We start from the raw sequence: 17,971 nt of genomic DNA, 5'->3' as shown, positions 1-17,971 counted from the left end.
CAGAGCTGTCATCTTCCTTGCTAAGGTCTGGAAAGTACCTTAATCATCCATTTCTCTCATCTTCTTAGCTGATAACATTTCTTCCCACCCTCACACAATCAAGAGACAAAAGTCTGCCTACTCCATTTCCCGCCGCCCCCCTCGCCCCCGCCATCGCATTAAAAAAGCAATACTGGTCCTTTTTCCTCCTTAACCTCTTACACCTCACCCCCGACGCTTGACCCTTTAGCTAAGAGGAAAACAAGTTTGGGAGCAAGACCTCAGATTTTCTTCTCCTTTTCATCCAGGGCAGGTGTAAGTACTTCAAGAATAATCTCTGAGGGCAGGGAATCTCAGCCTGAGACCCACAGATGATCCCTAAGGCATCCAGGAATCAGGTAAAAATTAAATGTTCAGTTGTACCCAAGGTATTTTTCTAGGGGATGTAAATGTAGTGTGTGACTCTCTGAAGAGGGATAGAGGTGCAAGTTTGTTCAACAAGAAGCTGATAGTTAAGAAAGCGAAGCATATGGCCCTCAACTCCTGACAGGAAGCCTGTTTGGGTCACAGATGGTAGGAGAGCAAATGGAAACAGCTTTGTGGAAGCCACTATCTCTCACCTTTTGAGTTTGCTCCAGAATTGCTAATGAGCCCCAGTTACTTTGGTCTAATTGGGTGCCACCAAAAGAGGAGATGTCACTAGACCAGAGCCTGCTGGGAATAACTGCTCTCCTCTCTGCACCCCAGGCAACAGAGTCTGACTTTGTTGCTTGGGGTGCACAGTGGAAATCAGTAGAATGATATCTTGGTGAAAGTCCTGATATTCATTCAAGAACTTAAAGCAAGGGAGAGGAAGAAAAAATAAATCCCCAGAAGGACTCCAGTCTCAGATCCTTCATGGCAAGTACTTGCAGCACTGTTTATTCAAATGTATGATAACAAGCACCAGAAAACAACATGCAACATTCTCCCCCCACCCCTGATCTGCAATCCCAGAAGTAGGAGACTCATGAGTATGACAGTGAAGGAAACTCATGTCCAGGAAAGGTCCTAGGTGGGCACCCTGGCGCTGGGTTAGAGTCTAGTGGGACAAAGGGCAAGTACCCTGCCCATTAGCCTCCTACAGCAGCTGGAGAAACCAGACCCCTTCTTCCACCTCAGGACCCACTTTGCAAAGCAGTGATGCCAGCCCTGGTTGGAGAGAACATGAGTCCTATGAGGCACTTGGCCCTGCCCAGCCCTCTGGAGGTAATGGGGTGAAGTAGCCTTTCCTCTTAGGGTGGCCATAGAGAGTGAGGCCATAGCCTAAATCAAGGCTCTTCTGATGGAGAACAAGAGAGCCTCTTGAGAAGAAAAAGAACAAGCCTTCTTGCTCTAAAGAGAGTTCTGGGCTGGGATTCCTTGGCAGGAGTGAATATAATCTCCCCCCCACCCCCTGCCCGCAACTGCTTTCCCTAGCTGAAGGCCCAGTTGCTAACTTCAGCCCCCAAATGAGAACACTACCCAGCACATTTCAAATAAATTATAAATACAGACACAGAATCCAAACAAAGATCCAGTAGAAGCTGCTCACAGACCCCCACAGAGGCCGGCTTGAAGAAAAATGAAGGTCGCCCCTTTGTTCTCTGTGTCTCTGGAGCTGTAGGCAAAACTGTCCCCCCTTGTCCTTGAGTAACCATGGGGACAGCTCATGACAGAGAGTTTCAGACTTAAAAACCCTCTCACCCCATCTCCTTTCTTTCCTCCTCAAATCTCTTCCCCCAAATCTTAAACAAACAAAAACTAATTCTTTCACTGAGGGACTCAAGCATTTGGGGATGTAAATCGCACCCTTTCCCCATCAGGAAGAAATGACTGGCCTGAAGTCAAAAGTCCTGACTCCTAGGTACCCCAGTAATGCACATGTTACTATGGATGGTATTTAGAGAGGTGAGGAGGTTGAAGGGGGTTGACTCAGTCCTGAGGAGACATTGGCACAGGGCACATTCACCTTTAGGATGCTTAGTGGGCCAATTGGCACTGGATTGGAAAGTGGTTGAATTCTTCCCTCTTCTTCCTTCCCTGGGAAGCCCTATGGCTAGGGCAGATTGAGCTGGGTAGGAAGCAAATGATCCTTACCCAGTTAGCACTGATTCTCAGCCTTGGGGCCCAGAGAGGGACTGAAGGAGGTATCAGGAAGAGGATATACACTAAAGACAAATATGGAACTGGGTCCCAAAGTGAAGAAGCACCAATAGCATCGGCCTGCCCTGGACTTGCGAGGGGATAGCGACTGGGAGAAATAAGGACACAGGGGAGAAATGGGACGGCAAGGGGAGAGGGAACATCCTGTTTTCAAGATGAGAAGGAGAAATATGAAAGAAGAACTAGAGAAGGAGCAGGGGAAAAAACTGAGCAGGGAATAAGGAAAAAATGGGCCCATCCATCCTGGGGCTCTGGGGCAATTTAGCCTCATGATGGTCCTTTGGCCCTTCCTAAGCCCCTGTCTGGCCCCACAGGAATAAAAGGAAGGCCTGGACAGACTTCAGAAAGGATCTCAAATGCCTCAGATGCACGATGCTGGGGAAGGGAGATGGACAGAGAAGTAAGGGGATTAGGAGGCAGGTCCTGACTCCACATTTTTGAGTCCCAAGTGTGAGACCAAGAAGGAGGACAGGGAGGAAGATAGGGCGTTTCTAAAGTAGAATTTAGAGTGTTGGTGGAAACTGCCCCAGCCTGGTGGGTGGGAGGATTGAGGGGATAGAAGAAATTGATTCTGCCAGCAAGTTTACTGGCTTTACTTTCTTGAAGCTGTAACTCAGTTGCAATGTATCCTGCTCCCAGCTGAGTCCAGGCAGACCTCGTCAGGACCCTCTGAAGGGCTGTTTTCTAGGCTGGTGGACCTCCCTGGTTTACACATGGTGGATTCTGTGGGCAGGCAGAGGCCAGAGAAGACAGTGGAAGGCACACTGAGTAGTGGGATGACTGGAGAGCAGATGCAGGGACTAGATGACAGCCACTGAGAAGGGGTCGCCAAACCACTATTGGGGCCTCCACACAAGGGACCAGAGGGGAAGGCTACTAGCTGATTTCTCTTCCCCCTAATATTGTTGAAGCCGGACAGGTTGACAGAAAGGTGGCTGCTAGGAACCAGTCTCAGAGCACTGGTTTCCTGCCCCCAACCCTCACCTGCAGCAGAGGCTGGTTCTCAGAGACTGTAAGGGTACAAGTAAGACCCCAAGTAAGATACCTGGGTCCAGGCACTGGACAAGAAGCACTGAGCTCCTGCCATTCATGCCTCCAGCAAGAAGGAGGATAGGAAGCCACTGAGAGGGCTGCCCAGGTTTCCAACAGCTGATGCCTGCCCATCGTCTCAAAGCTCAAAGACCAGAATGATGGGGGAGGGGAATTGGAGGAGGAAGAGAAAGGTCCTGGAAGCCAGAGGTGGTTGAAGAGGTGCTGTCCAGTTCAGGAGTAGCCAGGTGGGGGGCTGCTTACTGCTTCTCCACTGCTCCCTGCTCAGCTGCACTCTCCTGGCTGGGACCCTGGCCCTGGTCCTGGTCCTGGTCCTGGTCCTGGTCCTGGCTCTGGCCCTGTCCATGCCACGGGGTCTCCTTGAACACAAACCAACAGTTCCCGGCCCACAGGAAGAAGTTGATAAAGCCAAAGAGCTGCAAAGACATCAGGGGAATTTGTGAGAATAGTCAGGGGGTCATTGTGGGAACAGGGAGGGGGAGTTCCTATTGCAGTGGGGGTGGGGGGTTGTGCAGGGAAGAAGCACAGAGGGCTAGAAAGACTAAGACAGAGAGCTCGGTATAGAGGCAGGGCTCAGGGCCATCAACTGTTTAGGGAATCCCAGGTGAAAGTGTCTAATTCTGTCCATACCATGCACCCAAGCTGTAGCTTGGTCACTAGCAGAATCTGGCCCTTTAGAGGAGCATCGTGCAAAGCATAGCAAGGAGCCAAGCAAGAGTCAGCCCTGGGGTGCCTCCCGCAGCACACGTGAGGCCCTGTTCGGAGCACCTTCCACCAGGTAGGTGTGGCAGGAGCTGTCCAAGGTGCTCCTTCCCTATGATCAGGCACCTAGCCAGGGCTATATTCAAATAGTTATTCAACATATTTTTAAAACCTCACAGCAGGAAGTACTTAGAGGGAAATGTACTGATGTCCCAAATTATCTTTGAAATGCACTAAAAACAAGACGGATTGATGGATGAAGAAGTGAATAATATGTGATAAAGCAAGTCTAGTAAAAAGTTAATGGCACAGTCTAGGTGGTGAGTGCATGGGTGTTCACTGTAAAATTCTTTCAACTTTGTTGTAATCTGTGAACATGTTTACAATAAAATTTTTTGGGGGGGAACCATCAGCAGGGTTCCAGCAAGTTCCAGACGTGTGTTCCTGGTGTGCCAGCCATTAAACATTTCAGCTGTGGGAACAAGTCATTTTCTGAGCAGGGCTGAAGTGGCTGGGATGATGGACAGCATTTGAGAAGCTCAAGACCTCAGCTCTTTACCAATGGATATGGACATATTTCAACATTCTAACAACTGGGATGGCCAAATCTATATGCATCCAGCTGACCCACCACTGCGCCAAAGCCCCTTTCCAGGCTGGAGAGCTGAGTGACAGTAAGCCCCTTCCCACTCATGCTGGGTCTGCTCCCAGCTTCAAGCTCAGCCACAGCCCCAGGCTCCCCTTTATGTGCTCACACACATTGTGTAGAACAGGCAGGAGGAGGGGAGACATCACAGAGAGCGTGCCTAGAGGTGGGGAAACGAGAAGGGAATTGGAGGCAGAGTGCAGAAGGAGGAAGGAACAGAAGGCTAAGTGGCTTTTGGGTTCCCCTCATCCCAAAATGTCCTCTCAGGGTCAGCCAGGAGCCAGCAGCCAGCATGAAGTGCAGTGAGGGCACCAGCTCCAGGTGCAGGGGATACCAGCTCTGGGACACCCTCTCTTTCCTTTCAGGACCTGCTAGCTGGGACAGGCCTGGGCAGCAGGGCTAGTGTTGCTTCCTGCAGTGGCCACAGGTCTCACCACGGAGATGTTGGCCAGGCCCATGGAGGGCGTGGCCCCGGCACTGCACACTGCTTCCTCTCCATGGCACACGGACATGGCTGCTGTCAAGCTGGATGGTCGTGTGGCCCCCTTGACATCGGTCAGGCCCTTGCCCCAGGCAGCTGCAGCTACCAGCCAGAAGAAGGTGAAGGAGACAGTCACACAGAAGTCCTGGGAGGAGCAGAGGGATGGGAAATACACTCAGAAAGGCCCCATGATTCCCTTGCTTCTTTTCCTCTTGCCATGATACTGGCAATCCCAGGGTGCCAATAGAGTTGCCTCTTCCCATCCTACCCAACACCTAGAACCCAGCTGGTCCTGAGGCATCTGTTCACTGCCCCCAAAGGAGTCCTGCCACTCAGGCTGCCCCTGCTAATGCCCTCAGATCTAAGATCTGGCTACAATGTACCAAGGCATCTATTGGTCAGCCTCACCCCAAAACCCACTCATCCCAAGTGGAGCCTAAATTCCCCACTCTTCCCTCCCAGGTTTTTCTTTGATCACCATTGCTCAGATACAAGCGGCAGACTGCAGGACGCAAATGGGGTCCCTTAAGGCACCCCTTCCGTCTTGCATGCCTGGGATAGGAAGAGAGTAAAGAGGAATAATATTAATAATCGCTAATGCTTATTGAGACTATGTACTAGATACATACATTCTCATTTTTTCACATACACACACAAAACTATGAGGCAGGTATTACTTTATCCCCATTTTATCGTTAAGGAAACTGCGATTTAGAGAGGTTATTTAACTTGTCCAAGATCACACAGCAAGTAAGGGACCATGCTGGGATCTGAACCCAGGCAGTCTAACTCCAGAGCCTGCTCGTGTATGGTGCTATTGTGCCTCCTGTGAACAGAAGCAAGCAACGGGAGGTTGATGGAGGCAGAGGTCCCACCATGGGGGTGGAAGCCGCCATGTTTGTCCTCTGCTCCAGTTCTGACCTCAGCCCCCTCACAAACATCTGTTTCTCCACCCCATTCCTTCTGGCCTGTGCTGACTCACCACCAGTGGGAAGCGTTTGTTCTCTGTGTAGAGGTTGTGGAAGCGCAGGTAGATAACTAGTGCAGCCATGGTATAGAAGAAGGAAAAGATGCCAAGGGTCACAAAGAACTCGGCGGGTGCAGAGAAGTCCCCCATGAGGTGCATGGTCTTGGAGCTGGACTCTTCGTCGCAGAGGGGCATCTCATATTGGATCCGGTGCAACCTGCAGGTGGCAGGGGAGGCCATCCTGAGCTCAGGCAATCCTCTCTCTCCCTGGCCCAGAAGTAGTCCTGTGCTAGTTCTCAGCAGGGGACTCTTACAGAGCCAAGAAAGGGGTCATGTAGGGAGGAAAGTTTCTGGAAGGAACCTTGCATTCAAGATAGGAACTTCCCCGAAATTTCCAGTAAAACTCTACCTTCCCCTCAGCTGCTCCCCCGCCCACCCCACTCATCTAACCTGCCCAGACATGGTGACCATGTATTCCCAAGTGTCTCCAGGGCCCTTTAGGTCACAACTGCAGTATATGTAGTTCTTCTCTTTCTGGTAGCCGAACCACTAGGCAGATCAGCTTCATTCTGCCTCTGGAAAGTGCAGGCCCAGAGTGGCCAAGATAAGGTTGGAATCACCCATTCTCAGGCTTTATTGGGCTTTCCAATGAGACAGTGGACAAATTAAAGAGAAAAACACAGCCTATTGTATATGACACAGTTAATATAACTTGGATGCTGATACTAGAAATTTCTGAAAAGGTGAGCCCCATCCCATTTTCCTCTGAACACTTGGGCTCCCTAATTCCTAAGCTCCCAAATACCCAGAAAAGAGTTCACTTCTACCTCCCCGTCAAGGTGTGCCCACTTGTATCCTGGTCATACTGACTGAGGATCCCACATCAACTCTTTAGGATGTAAGTACTAATAAGCTTCCCTACCTTCAAGGCAGAGAGGAGGCTACTGAGGGTCAGAGAGACCTGTCCAACTTGTCCAGGTTCCTGTAAGCCTCCATCCCAAACTGCATTGGCTCTTTCTGTATGAGCTGGTGTGACCTGCCATGGGTTGTCCATGGACTGGAACATTATTATAACAGTGATCAATCTGTATTTCCCTTATGTTTTGCTCTGGTCAGTGTGTCTGAAATTGCTAAAAAGCAGAAAGGATCTAAGTTTTATCATTCTCTTTGAATCTGGAGTGGCACACAACGAATGGTTTTTAGGTTTCTGGAGGAGGAAGAGACCAAGCAGGTCCTGCCAATCAAGTTAGAGACAATGTGCTGGGTTGGAACCAATCCTTGCTCACCTGAAGGGATAGCCAAATGCAACGATGATGGAGCTCACGTCCTTGGCTTCGTTGTTGCAGCGAACCATTGCTCCTGTCTCCCCGCTGTAGGAGCCACAGGACCCGAAGGCGAAAATAGCAAAGAGCTGAGAGAGAGTGAAGCCTCTTTGAGAGTCAGAAGGCCTCAACTGGCCAAAGTCAAGAACTAACCGTGACTCCCCGCAGGTGCAGACATTAAGTGCGGGAGTCAGGAAGAGTGAGGATCCCCTTTAATCAAGTTCTTCCTAGGTAGAAACCCATGGCTTCCATTTGTCTTCCAGCCTCAGGCTGCTGGACCAAATAGCCAAATGAATAAGGTTGACTGAGTGGTGTCTGCAAGGGAGATGAAGAGGCAGGAAATGGACAGTTGCCAGATCTCTCCATTTGGCATGACTTGGGGACCACAGGTAGCCTCCTTAAGATGACTAACACAAAACTTCTGCAATTCAGGCTTTAGGAAACGTCTAGCTTACAGATAGACTTGAATTTCCTTCCCAAGGGAGAGACACACTCAGAAAGATTCCCCTGCATCAACCTAGATCAGACATGCCTAGAACGCTTTTCATTTCTCCTTTGAACTAGTCATCTAATCTTGTTTCCTAGTTGCTAACTTCCAGTGGCTTCCTGCCTTGGTGGAGGTATAGCTGGAGGGGCCAGCTTCTACCAAGCCACCCCAGATGGGCCATACTGCTGTTCGATAGTACTGACAGCCCAATTCCTCTTCCCCAAAAGGCACATGGCCTTCTAGCAATAGCACTGGCTGGGCCAATGTGACAATCTTGGCTCAAGCCCAGAGAAAAGTACCCTCCACTTGCCTTATCAGTCTCCACTGTTTCCCCACTGGTATTTCCCTTTGTCATCTGTTGATGCTGCCATTTCTCAGTGTTAAGATACAGAGGTGTCTCAGGTCACTCAAATTGTTTTCTCCTCCACCTTTCCTCACATTTTACTACACCTTCTCTCTCGAGTGAAATAAAATTTCCTCATCCTATGATTTTCACATTTCTTTCTGGGAAACACACTTTGATTAGAAAAGGAGGTGAGAGGCCAGGTGCGGTGGCTCACACCTGTAATCCCAGAACTTTGGGAGGCTGAGGCGAGTGGATCATTTGAGGTCAGGAGTTTGAGACCAGCCTGGCCAACATGGTGAAATCCTGTATCTACTAAAAATACAAAAATCAGCCTGGCGGTAGAGTGTCGCACACCTGTAATCTCAGCTACTTGGGAGGCTGAGGCAGGAGAATCACTCGGACCCGGGAGGTGGAGGTTGCAGCGAGCCGAGATTGTGCCACTGCACTCCAGCCTGGCAACAGAGTGAGACCTTGTCCCTCTCCTGCCCACCACCAAAAAAAAAAAAAAAAAAGAAAAGGAGGTGAGAAATTGAAATGTCTTATCCTCCACATCATCTGCTCAGATTGGGTTTCCTGTGCACTTACCTTTGACTTGTACACAATGTCACGTTCTTATTAAGCAATGAGCTTATTCTCTTAATTGTTCACTTTCTGTATGTTTCTTCGAGACTCGGTGTCTTGGACATTAAGCACTTGGAAGACAGCTGATGTATATGTCAGCCCTGCATCCAGAGTCTAGAATAGAAGCTATATGCACTTTATTTTGCCAATGCTTGTTAGCATTATGGAGTGAAAGGAGACCTGAACTAGGAGTATGGAAACCTAGGTTCCAGACCTGGTCCTGTCACTAATTAGCCAAGTAAGCTCTGACAAGTCACTCTGCTCTCTGAGTCTGTTTTCTTATCTTTTTTTTTTTTTTTTTTTTTTTTTAGACGGAGTCTTGCTCTGTCGCCCAGGCTGGAGTGTAGTGGAGTGTAGTGGCGTGATCTTGGCTCACTGCAAGCTGCACTTCCTGGGTTCACGCCATTCTCCTGCCTCAGCCTGTTGAGTAGCTGGGACTACAGGCGCCCACCACCACGCCCAGCTAATTTTTTGTGTTTTTTTTAGTAGAGACGGGATTTCACCGTGTTAGCCAGGATGGTCTCGGTCTCCTGACCTTGTGATCCGCCCACCTCAGTCTCCCAAAGTGCTGGGATTACAGGCATGAGCCATCACGCCCAGCCTGTTTCCTCATCTTAAATGGAGGGGTTTGGAGTAGATAATCTAGAGGCCCTTTCCAGCCCTGGAACTCTCTCACTCTCTGAGAGTAACGCTGTCAGTGTACTCTTGGCTGGGCTTGCCAACAGCTGTGCTTTGCCCCTGCGAGGTGTCCAGTGCCACTGCCCCCGGCTTGCAGCGCCTGGCCTTGCAGATCTCCATGCTGGAGCCATTGACCTCTCTCCAAATAATGGGCACCTCTCTGTTTTCAGGAGGTTTATTCCAGACAAACGAGAATTGTCTCCACATTTAAAGATATCTGGGAAAGAAGATAGTAAAACCTCCCTCCAATGCCTAAATACCCTCCTCTCCTGAATTAAATGATGGAGGCTGCAGTAGAGCCCTGTCTGCCCGCCTTCTTCACAGAGGTAGAGAAGAGTCACTCGAAGCCTCTGCATCATTACCCTTTACTTACTCAAAGTGGCCTCACCATTGTAATAGTGGAACTTCTCTAACTCTTCCTCATAGGAATTCGCTAATCTTTTGTCAGTTCTGTGGCCATCTGATTCCTCTTAGAAGTTTCTTTATTCCTCTTAGCTTCTGGTGCCCAGAACTGGACGTGATTAGGGTGTCACATTCTGGGAAGGGCAGCACAGTTGGAAATATTTTTACCCGTTGGCAGTTAGTTAGTGAATGGCTCCTTATAGGTTCCTTAAGAAAGCAGGGGCTGAGCATGGTGGCTCACAGCTGTAATCCCAGCAGTTTGGGAGGCCAAGCAGGAGAATGGCTGGAGCCCAGGAATTTGAGACTAGCAACATATAGGCAACATAGCAAGACCCTCCCCTACAGAAACTACAAACAAAAAATTAGCAGGGCCTGCTAATAGTCCCAGCTACTCAGGAGGCTGATGTGGAGGAATCACTTGAGCCCAGGAGTTCAAGGCAGCAGTGAGCTATGATCATGCCACTGCACTCCAGGCTGGGCAACAGAACAAGACCCCCATCTCAAAAAAAAGTAAAGAAAAAGAAAGTAGGTACTCAGAACTTGGGGGCAGTGAATGGTCAGTTATGGAGCCTTCTCTTCACCAGCACTCTCCTGAAAGGCACTCCTGAGCATCTACAGAAAGATAAAATTTAAGAGCATGTACTATGCCTAGCATGTACAGTGCCTACTATGCACGGTTCTAGGCACTATTATCTAGTAGTGAACAAAAGAGAAAAAAGGCCAAGCATGGTGGTTCATGCCTGTAATTCCAGCACTCTGGGAGGCTGAGGTGGGAGGATCACCTCAGCCCAGGAGTTTGAGACTAGCCAACTTTTTATTTAGCCAAGAAAAATTAGCCAGGTGTGGTGGTGCACATCTGTGGTCCCAGCTACTCTGGAGGCTGATGTGGGAAGATCTCTTGAGCCCAGGAAGTCAAAGCTACATGATCACACCACTGGACACCAGCCTGGGTGACAGAGTGAGACCTATCTCAAAAAAAGAAAAAGAAAAACAAAATCTCTGTCCTCATGGGGCTCATACTCTAGAGCTGCACTATCCAAAACAGTAGCCCCTAGTCAAGCTTGATTATTTAAGTTTAAGTTAATCAAAATTAAATTAAATAAAAAATTCAAGCCGGGTGCAGTGTCTCAGACCTGTAATCCCAACACTTTGGGAAGCAAGGTGGGAGGATCACTTGAGGCCAGGAGTTCAAGACCAGCCTGGGTATCAGAGCGAGACCCCATCTCTACCAAAAAAAAAAAAATAGCCGGGCATGGTGGTACATGCCTGTAGTCCTAGCTGCTGAAGTGTGTGGATCACTTGAGCCCAGGGGTTCAAGGCTGCAATGAGCTATGATCACGCCACTGCACCCCAGCCTGGGTGACAGAGTGAGACTGGATCAAACAACAACAAAAAAGTTCAGGCCGGATATGGTGGCTCATGCCTGTAATCCCAGCATTTTAGGAGGCCAAGGCAGGTGAATCACTTGAGGTCAGGAGTTTGAGACCAGCCTGGCCAACATGGCCAAATGCCGTCTCTACTAAAAAAAAAAAAAATTCAGTTCAGTCACGCTATGCACATTTCAAGTGCCCAATAGCCTCATGTGGCTAGCAGGTACTATCTTAGAGAGCACAGATTCTAAAACTTTTCCATTATTACCAAAAGTTCTACTGTGTCTAAATGACGGTCCTGAGGTTCTGACAATCCTGAATCCTGCTTTCGGATTCCTCAGAGGGCAAAATACACCCACAATAACTTTAGTATTTATTGTATTCTGATTCTTTTCAAGTCAGGGATCTTACATGATAATTTTTTATTTACCAAAATATATGTTTAAATCTGAACACTATACAGTCGGATGGTACCAGAGCAAAATGAGAACATCTGAAGGGAATCACAGGTTCACAGAACAGCAGAACAAAAGGGACCTCAAAGATTCTCATGCCCAATCATCTCACGTCACAGAGGGGGAATGTGAAGCCCCAAAAGATTAAGTCACTTTCCCAAAGTCACATTTAGTTGATGTGAGAGCCAGGCTTAGAATTCACATCTCCTGATTCCCTGTCCAGTGCTCTTTCCATTTCATGTGCTCATTAACTCAACACTGATTGAGCATCTACCCTGTGCCAGGTGCCGGAGATATGAAGACGAATAAGACCTATCTCCTGCTCTTGAGAATTCACATCAAGAAAGGAGCGTCATATTAAAACAAACAAACAAAAAATAATAAAAACAAACACTGCATCCCAGAGTTATTAAGGCTAAAGAAGAGATCTCTACCGTGTGCGTTGAGGATTACAAGGAGGGAAGGAGTAGCTCTGTGCCTTGGGGTGCAGAAGCTCAGAAAGACACCTTCTCCCAATGCCCTTCATGTCTCCTAACCCTCCATCTTTCCACTCCAGATTTGCTTTCTTCCCTAACTGTGCCAAGTGACTGAGACACAGAGAAGAGAGGGAAAGAACTGAAACCACCCCTGTCACCAAGCACAAGGCTCTGAGATGAGCAAACTGGTTATAAAGAGCAGCCAAGGAGAGGTAGAGGCCCTGAGACAACGGGGAGTTCTAGCATTCTGGTGCCAACCAGCCTTTCTCCTCTTGGACCTCCATTGCTGGGACAGCAATGGTCATTTTCTGCCCTCCGCCTCCTCCTGCTTCTGCATCTCTTTTGCAACGATGTCAGAATAACCTTTCCAGTTTAAGGATGAGGCTCCCCTTTGGCACTGACATGCTCGCTGGTGATAATCCTGTGACAGTCCTGAGGACACTAACATCACCAGTTAGCTCACAGCACAAGGAAGACAAATTCTCTCCCCAGGTCCTACTCCCATGCTTATCTCATTGTTTTTTGTTTTGTTTAGGCGAGGTGGCTCATGCCTGTAATCTCAGCACTTTTGGAGGCTGAGGTGGGAATATCACCTGAGCCCAGAAACTCGAAGCCAGCTGGGGCAGCATAGCAAGACCCGATTTTTACAAAACTTTTTTACAACTTAGCTGGGCATGGTGGCATGTGCCTTTGGTCCCAGATACTTGAGAGGCTGAGGTGGGAGGATTGCCTGAGCTTGGAAATTGAGGCTGCAGTGAGATGTGTTCGTACCGCTGCACTCCAGCCTCAGCGATAGAGCCAGTCTCTATCTTAGAGCCTGTCTGAAAAAAAAAAAAGATTTGGTATTTACTTACTCAAGGTTCCAGGGCTAGAAAGCAAGAAAGCAGAGGGGACTCAATTTAAACCAGAGCCTATCTGACCTCAAAAATCTGTCTCTATCTTTCTTTTTCTTTTGCTTTATTTCCTTTTTTTTTTTTTTTTTTTGAGACAAGGTCTAGTTCTGTCACTCAGGCTGGAGTGCACAGCTCATTGCAGCCTCGACCTCCTGGGCTCAATGATCCTCCAGCCTCAGCCTCCCAAGGAGCTGGGACCACAAGCATGTGTCATCACACCCAACTAATTTTATTTTTTTGTAGAGACGAGTTCTCCCCTTATTGCCCAGGCTTGTGTCAAACTCCTGGGCTCAAGCAATCCTCCCACCTCAGCCTCCCAAAGTGTGTCTTTTTCTTAAAAAGAAAATTTTTTTAAAGATACTTCTTTTCTTTTCTTTTCTATCTTGAACTCCTATGATTTGATGTCCTTTTCTTTTTTTAAAAAAACTAGTTCTTCAATAATTGGTCTATGTCCAGGTTATTTTTGCTAGCTTAGTATAGACTTAGTGAGACTCCAGAATTGGAATTGAGGTGAGATTAGTTGATTTCTCAATTAAAAAAAAAAACACTCTAAGATAAGCTCCTGACAAATAAAAGAATAACATTACTTTCTTTTCACAAAGATTCCAGTAAAATCTCTGCTTTTTGGTAATAAGGACAACAAAAGTTCTCAATTACCATTACAATGACTGCAAGCTTTGTGTTTTCTTTTTTCCTTCTTCAGTCAGGAGCATTTGATCCCTCCAAACAGGAAATGAGTGAAAAACTCAAATGACATTTCCACTGTCATTTTTGGTGCTGGTGCCTGTGTACTTTTTATGTTACCTCAGCTGCAGAGCTTCAAAGCAAGTGAAACTGGCGCCCTGAATTCAGGCTACCTGGGATGGCAATAAAGCAAAGCACGTTTCTTTGCGATGCTACCCTGTGAATGAAGTCTGAATTCAGAGTCTAGCCCAGGGCCCAGGCTTTAGCATTCTGAAAGAAAAGGGTCTCTGTTTTGCACAACCCCCTTTCTAAGTACTTGAAGATCATAAAAGTCTATCAGATCTTAATTCCTAGGGCATTAGTGCTGACCCCAAGACTGGATCATTTCCCTGGGCATTGCTTTGTACAGCCTTTACAGAAATGTGGGTATTTGGAGTGCTGGGTGGAGGGAAGGATGGCAGGATTGAAGAAGGAAGCTTTTCAGAATCCCTCCAAGGGAGAGGAGTCCATGGTCTAATAATCTCATTGTTTCCCTTATCCTTTGACAGTCTGTCTCAAATTCTGTTGGATCCATTTGTTTAATTTAATGGTAAAATTGTTCTCTTACATTTCAGGTTCCACTCCTCTGGATTGCTTATAATGGCTCTTCCAGTTCTGGATGCCAGTCACTCAGAGCCTTAATATCATTTTTATATGGCTCCCTCTGGCACTTGAGTGGTGGATCAGAACAGGGAAGGGGCCAAAGGCAAAAGAGCTCAATCAGCAATTGGTCTAACCACTTTTGAGGCAGTAAGAAAGGTGGAGAGTCCCCACCAGGTCCCAGAGTTTACACTTGGGAGCTCCCAGGCTGGCCCGATAATCCCAAATGCACTTTTGCCCCTGGGTTCCAGATTTGATTATTCTCATCCAAACCATGATTTAAGAATTGGTGTCACAGTGCTAATTCTTGTCTTTAAAGCCCTGTAGAACTCAATCCTCCTCAGTATTAATGGTAACTTATTCCCTAGCTGAATTCTGTACTGAGAGCACATTAATTAAGTTATTCACACACCACTTGGTATGTGGATTGTCTAATTTAAAATCTCTTCTGCAATAGTGCACTAAATGCCCCCTACAAGTCTTTATGATTTGAGAAAGTGACTGCACCTGTCCACATTCCTAATTTATACCCAGGAGGCCTTAGGCACTGGCCTAGTGAAGCAAGATAGTATTTCCACTAGACTATAACAGGGGAAACTGAGGACCTGAGCAAGTGACTTTTTCAAGGTCACAAAGTAAGTCTAACCTAGGGCCATATTCTGGCACACCAACCTATTTAGAGCATAAGGAGACCCTAGGAAGGTTCTGATCAACATCTGACTAGTGTTGGAAATTGAAGTCCAGAGAAATGAATTGCCCAAGGTGACATAGCTGGAAAAGGCCGGTCTAGGTCTGGATCCCAGGGCCCCAGCTTCTCAGATCAGTGTTCCATCTTATTCTACATGCCACATTTTAGCCATGCCGTGATTTTTATTCTTTTTTCTTTAATTTAATCATAGAACCACAAGCTCCGTTCATTCATTCATCCACTCCCTCACTCATTTACAGGAACTCAGATTACTCCAGTGACCTCAACAGGGAACGGCGAGCCGAGAGCCTGTCCCCTGAGCCCAGTACCTGCAGGATCATCCAGGCCCTGGTGGGTTTGGGGGCAGGATAGTTTCCATCGCCTGCTTCCTTCCCCTCCTTTGCCCTCTGTGGCTTCCCTCTTGGTGAAGAGCGGACCTCGTCTCCCTCGTCCTTCTCCCCCCTCCCGTCACCAAGAAGTGGTATGTGCAGGATCAGAGTTCTGGAAAGGTTACACCCGGGTCCTCTCGCCCGGGTGAAATGTGAGCGCCCTGGGCAAAGGCTCCTTGCACATAGAAGGACCGAATCCGGGACTCCGCATGCCTCGCTCTTCACCCTCCTGCCACTAAGTCCGGAGAAGCAGCCCCAGCCCGCCCCTCCCCCGCCCACCTGTCGCCGCCCCCCACCCTTCCGCCGTGGCCTGGCCGCAGCACCTCCCCAGCCCCCACACTGGCTCCATTGCTTCAGGTCAGCGTCACAGCCCAGGCTCCCGAAATAGCCCGGGGCCGGGGCAGCGACTTACCCACTGGAGAACTTTGATGAAGCCCAGCGGCTCCTCCAGCCGCCGCCAGCGCAGCCCCACGAGTAGGCGGTCCACCTGCGGAGACACAGCCGGCCGGGGGGTCAGGACGGTGGGGAGCCCTGGGAAGGCGCTGGTCCCCTTGCCCCACTCACACGCGGTCCAGGGGTGGGATAAGGGTGCAGCCCGACATCTACGTGGAGAGGGGCGGGTGAGAGAGTCCGGGCGCGCAGGGACTACCTGCTGGCGCGGCGACTTGTCCGCCGTGCGGCCGGCGCTCTCGGTCGAGGACATGCTGGCGCGGCGAGGGCTGGGCGCGGCGTGGGGGCTTGGCTCCCTGGCCGGGAGGCGGCGGACACCGCGGGGGAGCGGGGAGCTGCGGGTCCGGGGCAGAGCAAGCGAGCGGGTCCGGAGCGCGAGCGGCCGTCGGTGGGCCGGAGTCCAGGCTGGCTGGCTGGCTGGGACGCGGGGGCGCTGCTGTTCGTGCTCTCAGAGGCTGCGGCCGCCGCGGTGCCCCGCCGGCAGCAGAAAGCCCCCGAGTCCGATTCAAACTTCTGACAAACTCGCAGCGAACTTGGCCGCCGAGTCACGTGGCGTGCGCTCCCGAACCCTCCTCCCGCCCCCTCTGCTGCCTTTCTCCGCTCGCCGGGCACCTTAAAGGGACCTGAGGCCTCCGTGGTTAGTTCCGCCGCGGGGGGGCTCCAGATCCTCCTCGCCGAAGCCTCCGGGACCGGTCCCCACCGAGACACCGCGGCCGTCGGAAACCCTAGCCAGGCGCACCTGGACGCACGGGCTCCAGGTTTATCCTTCCCTATTTTCCTGGATTGCGCGCTGCCCAGCGCCGGTTTTTCTCCTCTTCCATACCAGAATACCCAGAACGTAAAAGATTCTCAAAAGGCACGATCAGGGCTGTGAAACAAGGTTCTAAACCTCAGGGTTAACATACCGCCAGTACCGACAAAAGGGCGATAGAATATAAGCTGCTGATTTTTTATCCTGTTTAGCTAGGTATTGTTTTGATTTTTTTTTTTTAACAACAAAAGACATTTGTAGGTTAGTGACTTAAAAGTTATTGGCCAGGCTTGGTGGCTCACGCCTGTAATCCCAGCACTTTGGGAGGCCGAGGCCAGAAGATCACGAGGTCAGGAGTTCGAGACCAGTCTGGCCAACATAGTGAAACCCCGTCTCTACTAAAAATACAAAAAATTAGCCGGGTGTGGTGGTGTGCGCCTGTAATCCCAGCTACTCAGGAGGCTGAGGCAGGAGAATCGCTTGAACCCAGGAGGTGGAGGTTGCAGTGAGCCGAGATCGCGCCATTGCACTCCAGCCCTGGCGACAGTCCAGGACTCTGTCTCAAAAAAAAAGTTATTAATCTTTAACAAGTATAAACTTAATCTCCTTTAAAATGGTCATTACCATTTAAATGAGAGTGAAAAAAGGTCTTTGAGGAATGAGGCGCAAAGAATATATTGAAACGTACTGAAAAGTTGACGTCTGGCCAGGCGCGGTGGCTCAAGCCTGTAATCCCAGCACTTTGAGAGGCTGAGGCCGGTGGATCACTTGAAACCAGGAGTCTGAGACCAGCCTGGCCAACATGGTGAAACCTTGTCTCTACTAAAAGTACAAAAATTAGCCGGGCGTGGTGGCATGCGCCTGTACTCCTAGCTATTCCGGAGGGTAAGGCACGAGAATTACTTGAACGCGGGAGGCAGAGGTTGCAGTGAGCCGAGATTGCGCCACTGCACTCCAGCCTGGGCAACAGAGCAAGACTGTGTCAAAAAAAAGAAAAAGAAAAAGAAAAAAGATAGAAGGAGGGGGAGAGAGAGGGAGAGGAAAGAAAGAGAAAGAAAGAAAAAGAACGGGAAGGGAAGGGAAGAAGGGAAGGGAAGGGTTGGGTTGATGTCGTTGCATTTTGATAACTGTAACTCGGTCTCTAACTTTCGAAAAGCATTTGGCAGGGGTGAGCAGTCGAGAATATTCCACACTCGGTTTACGAGAGCATAAATATAAGTAGTAAAAGGTTAAGTGATTTGTCCAAGGACAAATTCCTCTGCACTGGCTTGTAAATATGTATCCATCTCATCCAAGTCATTCTTGCAGGTC

At 49.2% G+C, this 17,971-nt stretch overlaps 1 protein-coding gene across 3 annotated transcripts; it reads right to left on the bottom strand.

Annotated features, from left to right (window-relative positions):
- Positions 1–878: 878 nt before the first annotated feature.
- Positions 879–16,735, bottom strand: SYPL2 (synaptophysin like 2). Of its 3 annotated transcripts, XM_063624509.1 has the most exons (6): positions 16,109–16,498; positions 15,872–15,946; positions 7,296–7,420; positions 6,025–6,226; positions 4,996–5,187; positions 879–3,629 (listed from the first exon to the last, which is right to left on the bottom strand). In XM_063624509.1, the coding sequence occupies exons 1-6, from the start codon at positions 16,160–16,162 to the stop codon at positions 3,453–3,455; spliced, it is 825 nt and encodes a 274-aa protein (XP_063480579.1). In that variant the 5' UTR covers positions 16,163–16,498; the 3' UTR covers positions 879–3,452. The 3 variants fall into 3 exon arrangements, with proteins under 3 accessions (XP_063480579.1, XP_063480580.1, XP_063480581.1); XM_063624510.1 differs by lacking the exon at positions 7,296–7,420 and having other exon boundaries at positions 16,109–16,735; XM_063624511.1 differs by lacking the exon at positions 4,996–5,187 and having other exon boundaries at positions 16,109–16,444.
- Between the last annotated feature and the right edge of the window lie 1,236 nt (positions 16,736–17,971).

This window comes from Symphalangus syndactylus, chromosome 12, assembly GCF_028878055.3.
Source record: "Symphalangus syndactylus isolate Jambi chromosome 12, NHGRI_mSymSyn1-v2.1_pri, whole genome shotgun sequence".
NCBI classification, from domain to species: domain Eukaryota; kingdom Metazoa; phylum Chordata; class Mammalia; order Primates; family Hylobatidae; genus Symphalangus; species Symphalangus syndactylus.
Note: the sequence above shows the minus strand (reverse complement) of the source record. Positions and strands in the feature narration are given on the sequence as shown.

Coding starts and splice junctions, on each gene's coding strand:
- SYPL2 (XM_063624509.1), bottom strand. CDS start 16,162: ATGTCCTCGACCGAGAGCGCCGGCCGCACGGCGGACAAGTCGCCGCGC. Junction 15,947..16,108: donor ACAAGTCGCCGCGCCAGCAG/GTAGTCCCTGCG, acceptor GTGTCTCCGCAG/GTGGACCGCCTACTCGTGGG. Junction 5,188..6,024: donor ACAAACGCTTCCCACTGGTG/GTGAGTCAGCAC, acceptor TGCTCCTCCCAG/GACTTCTGTGTGACTGTCTC.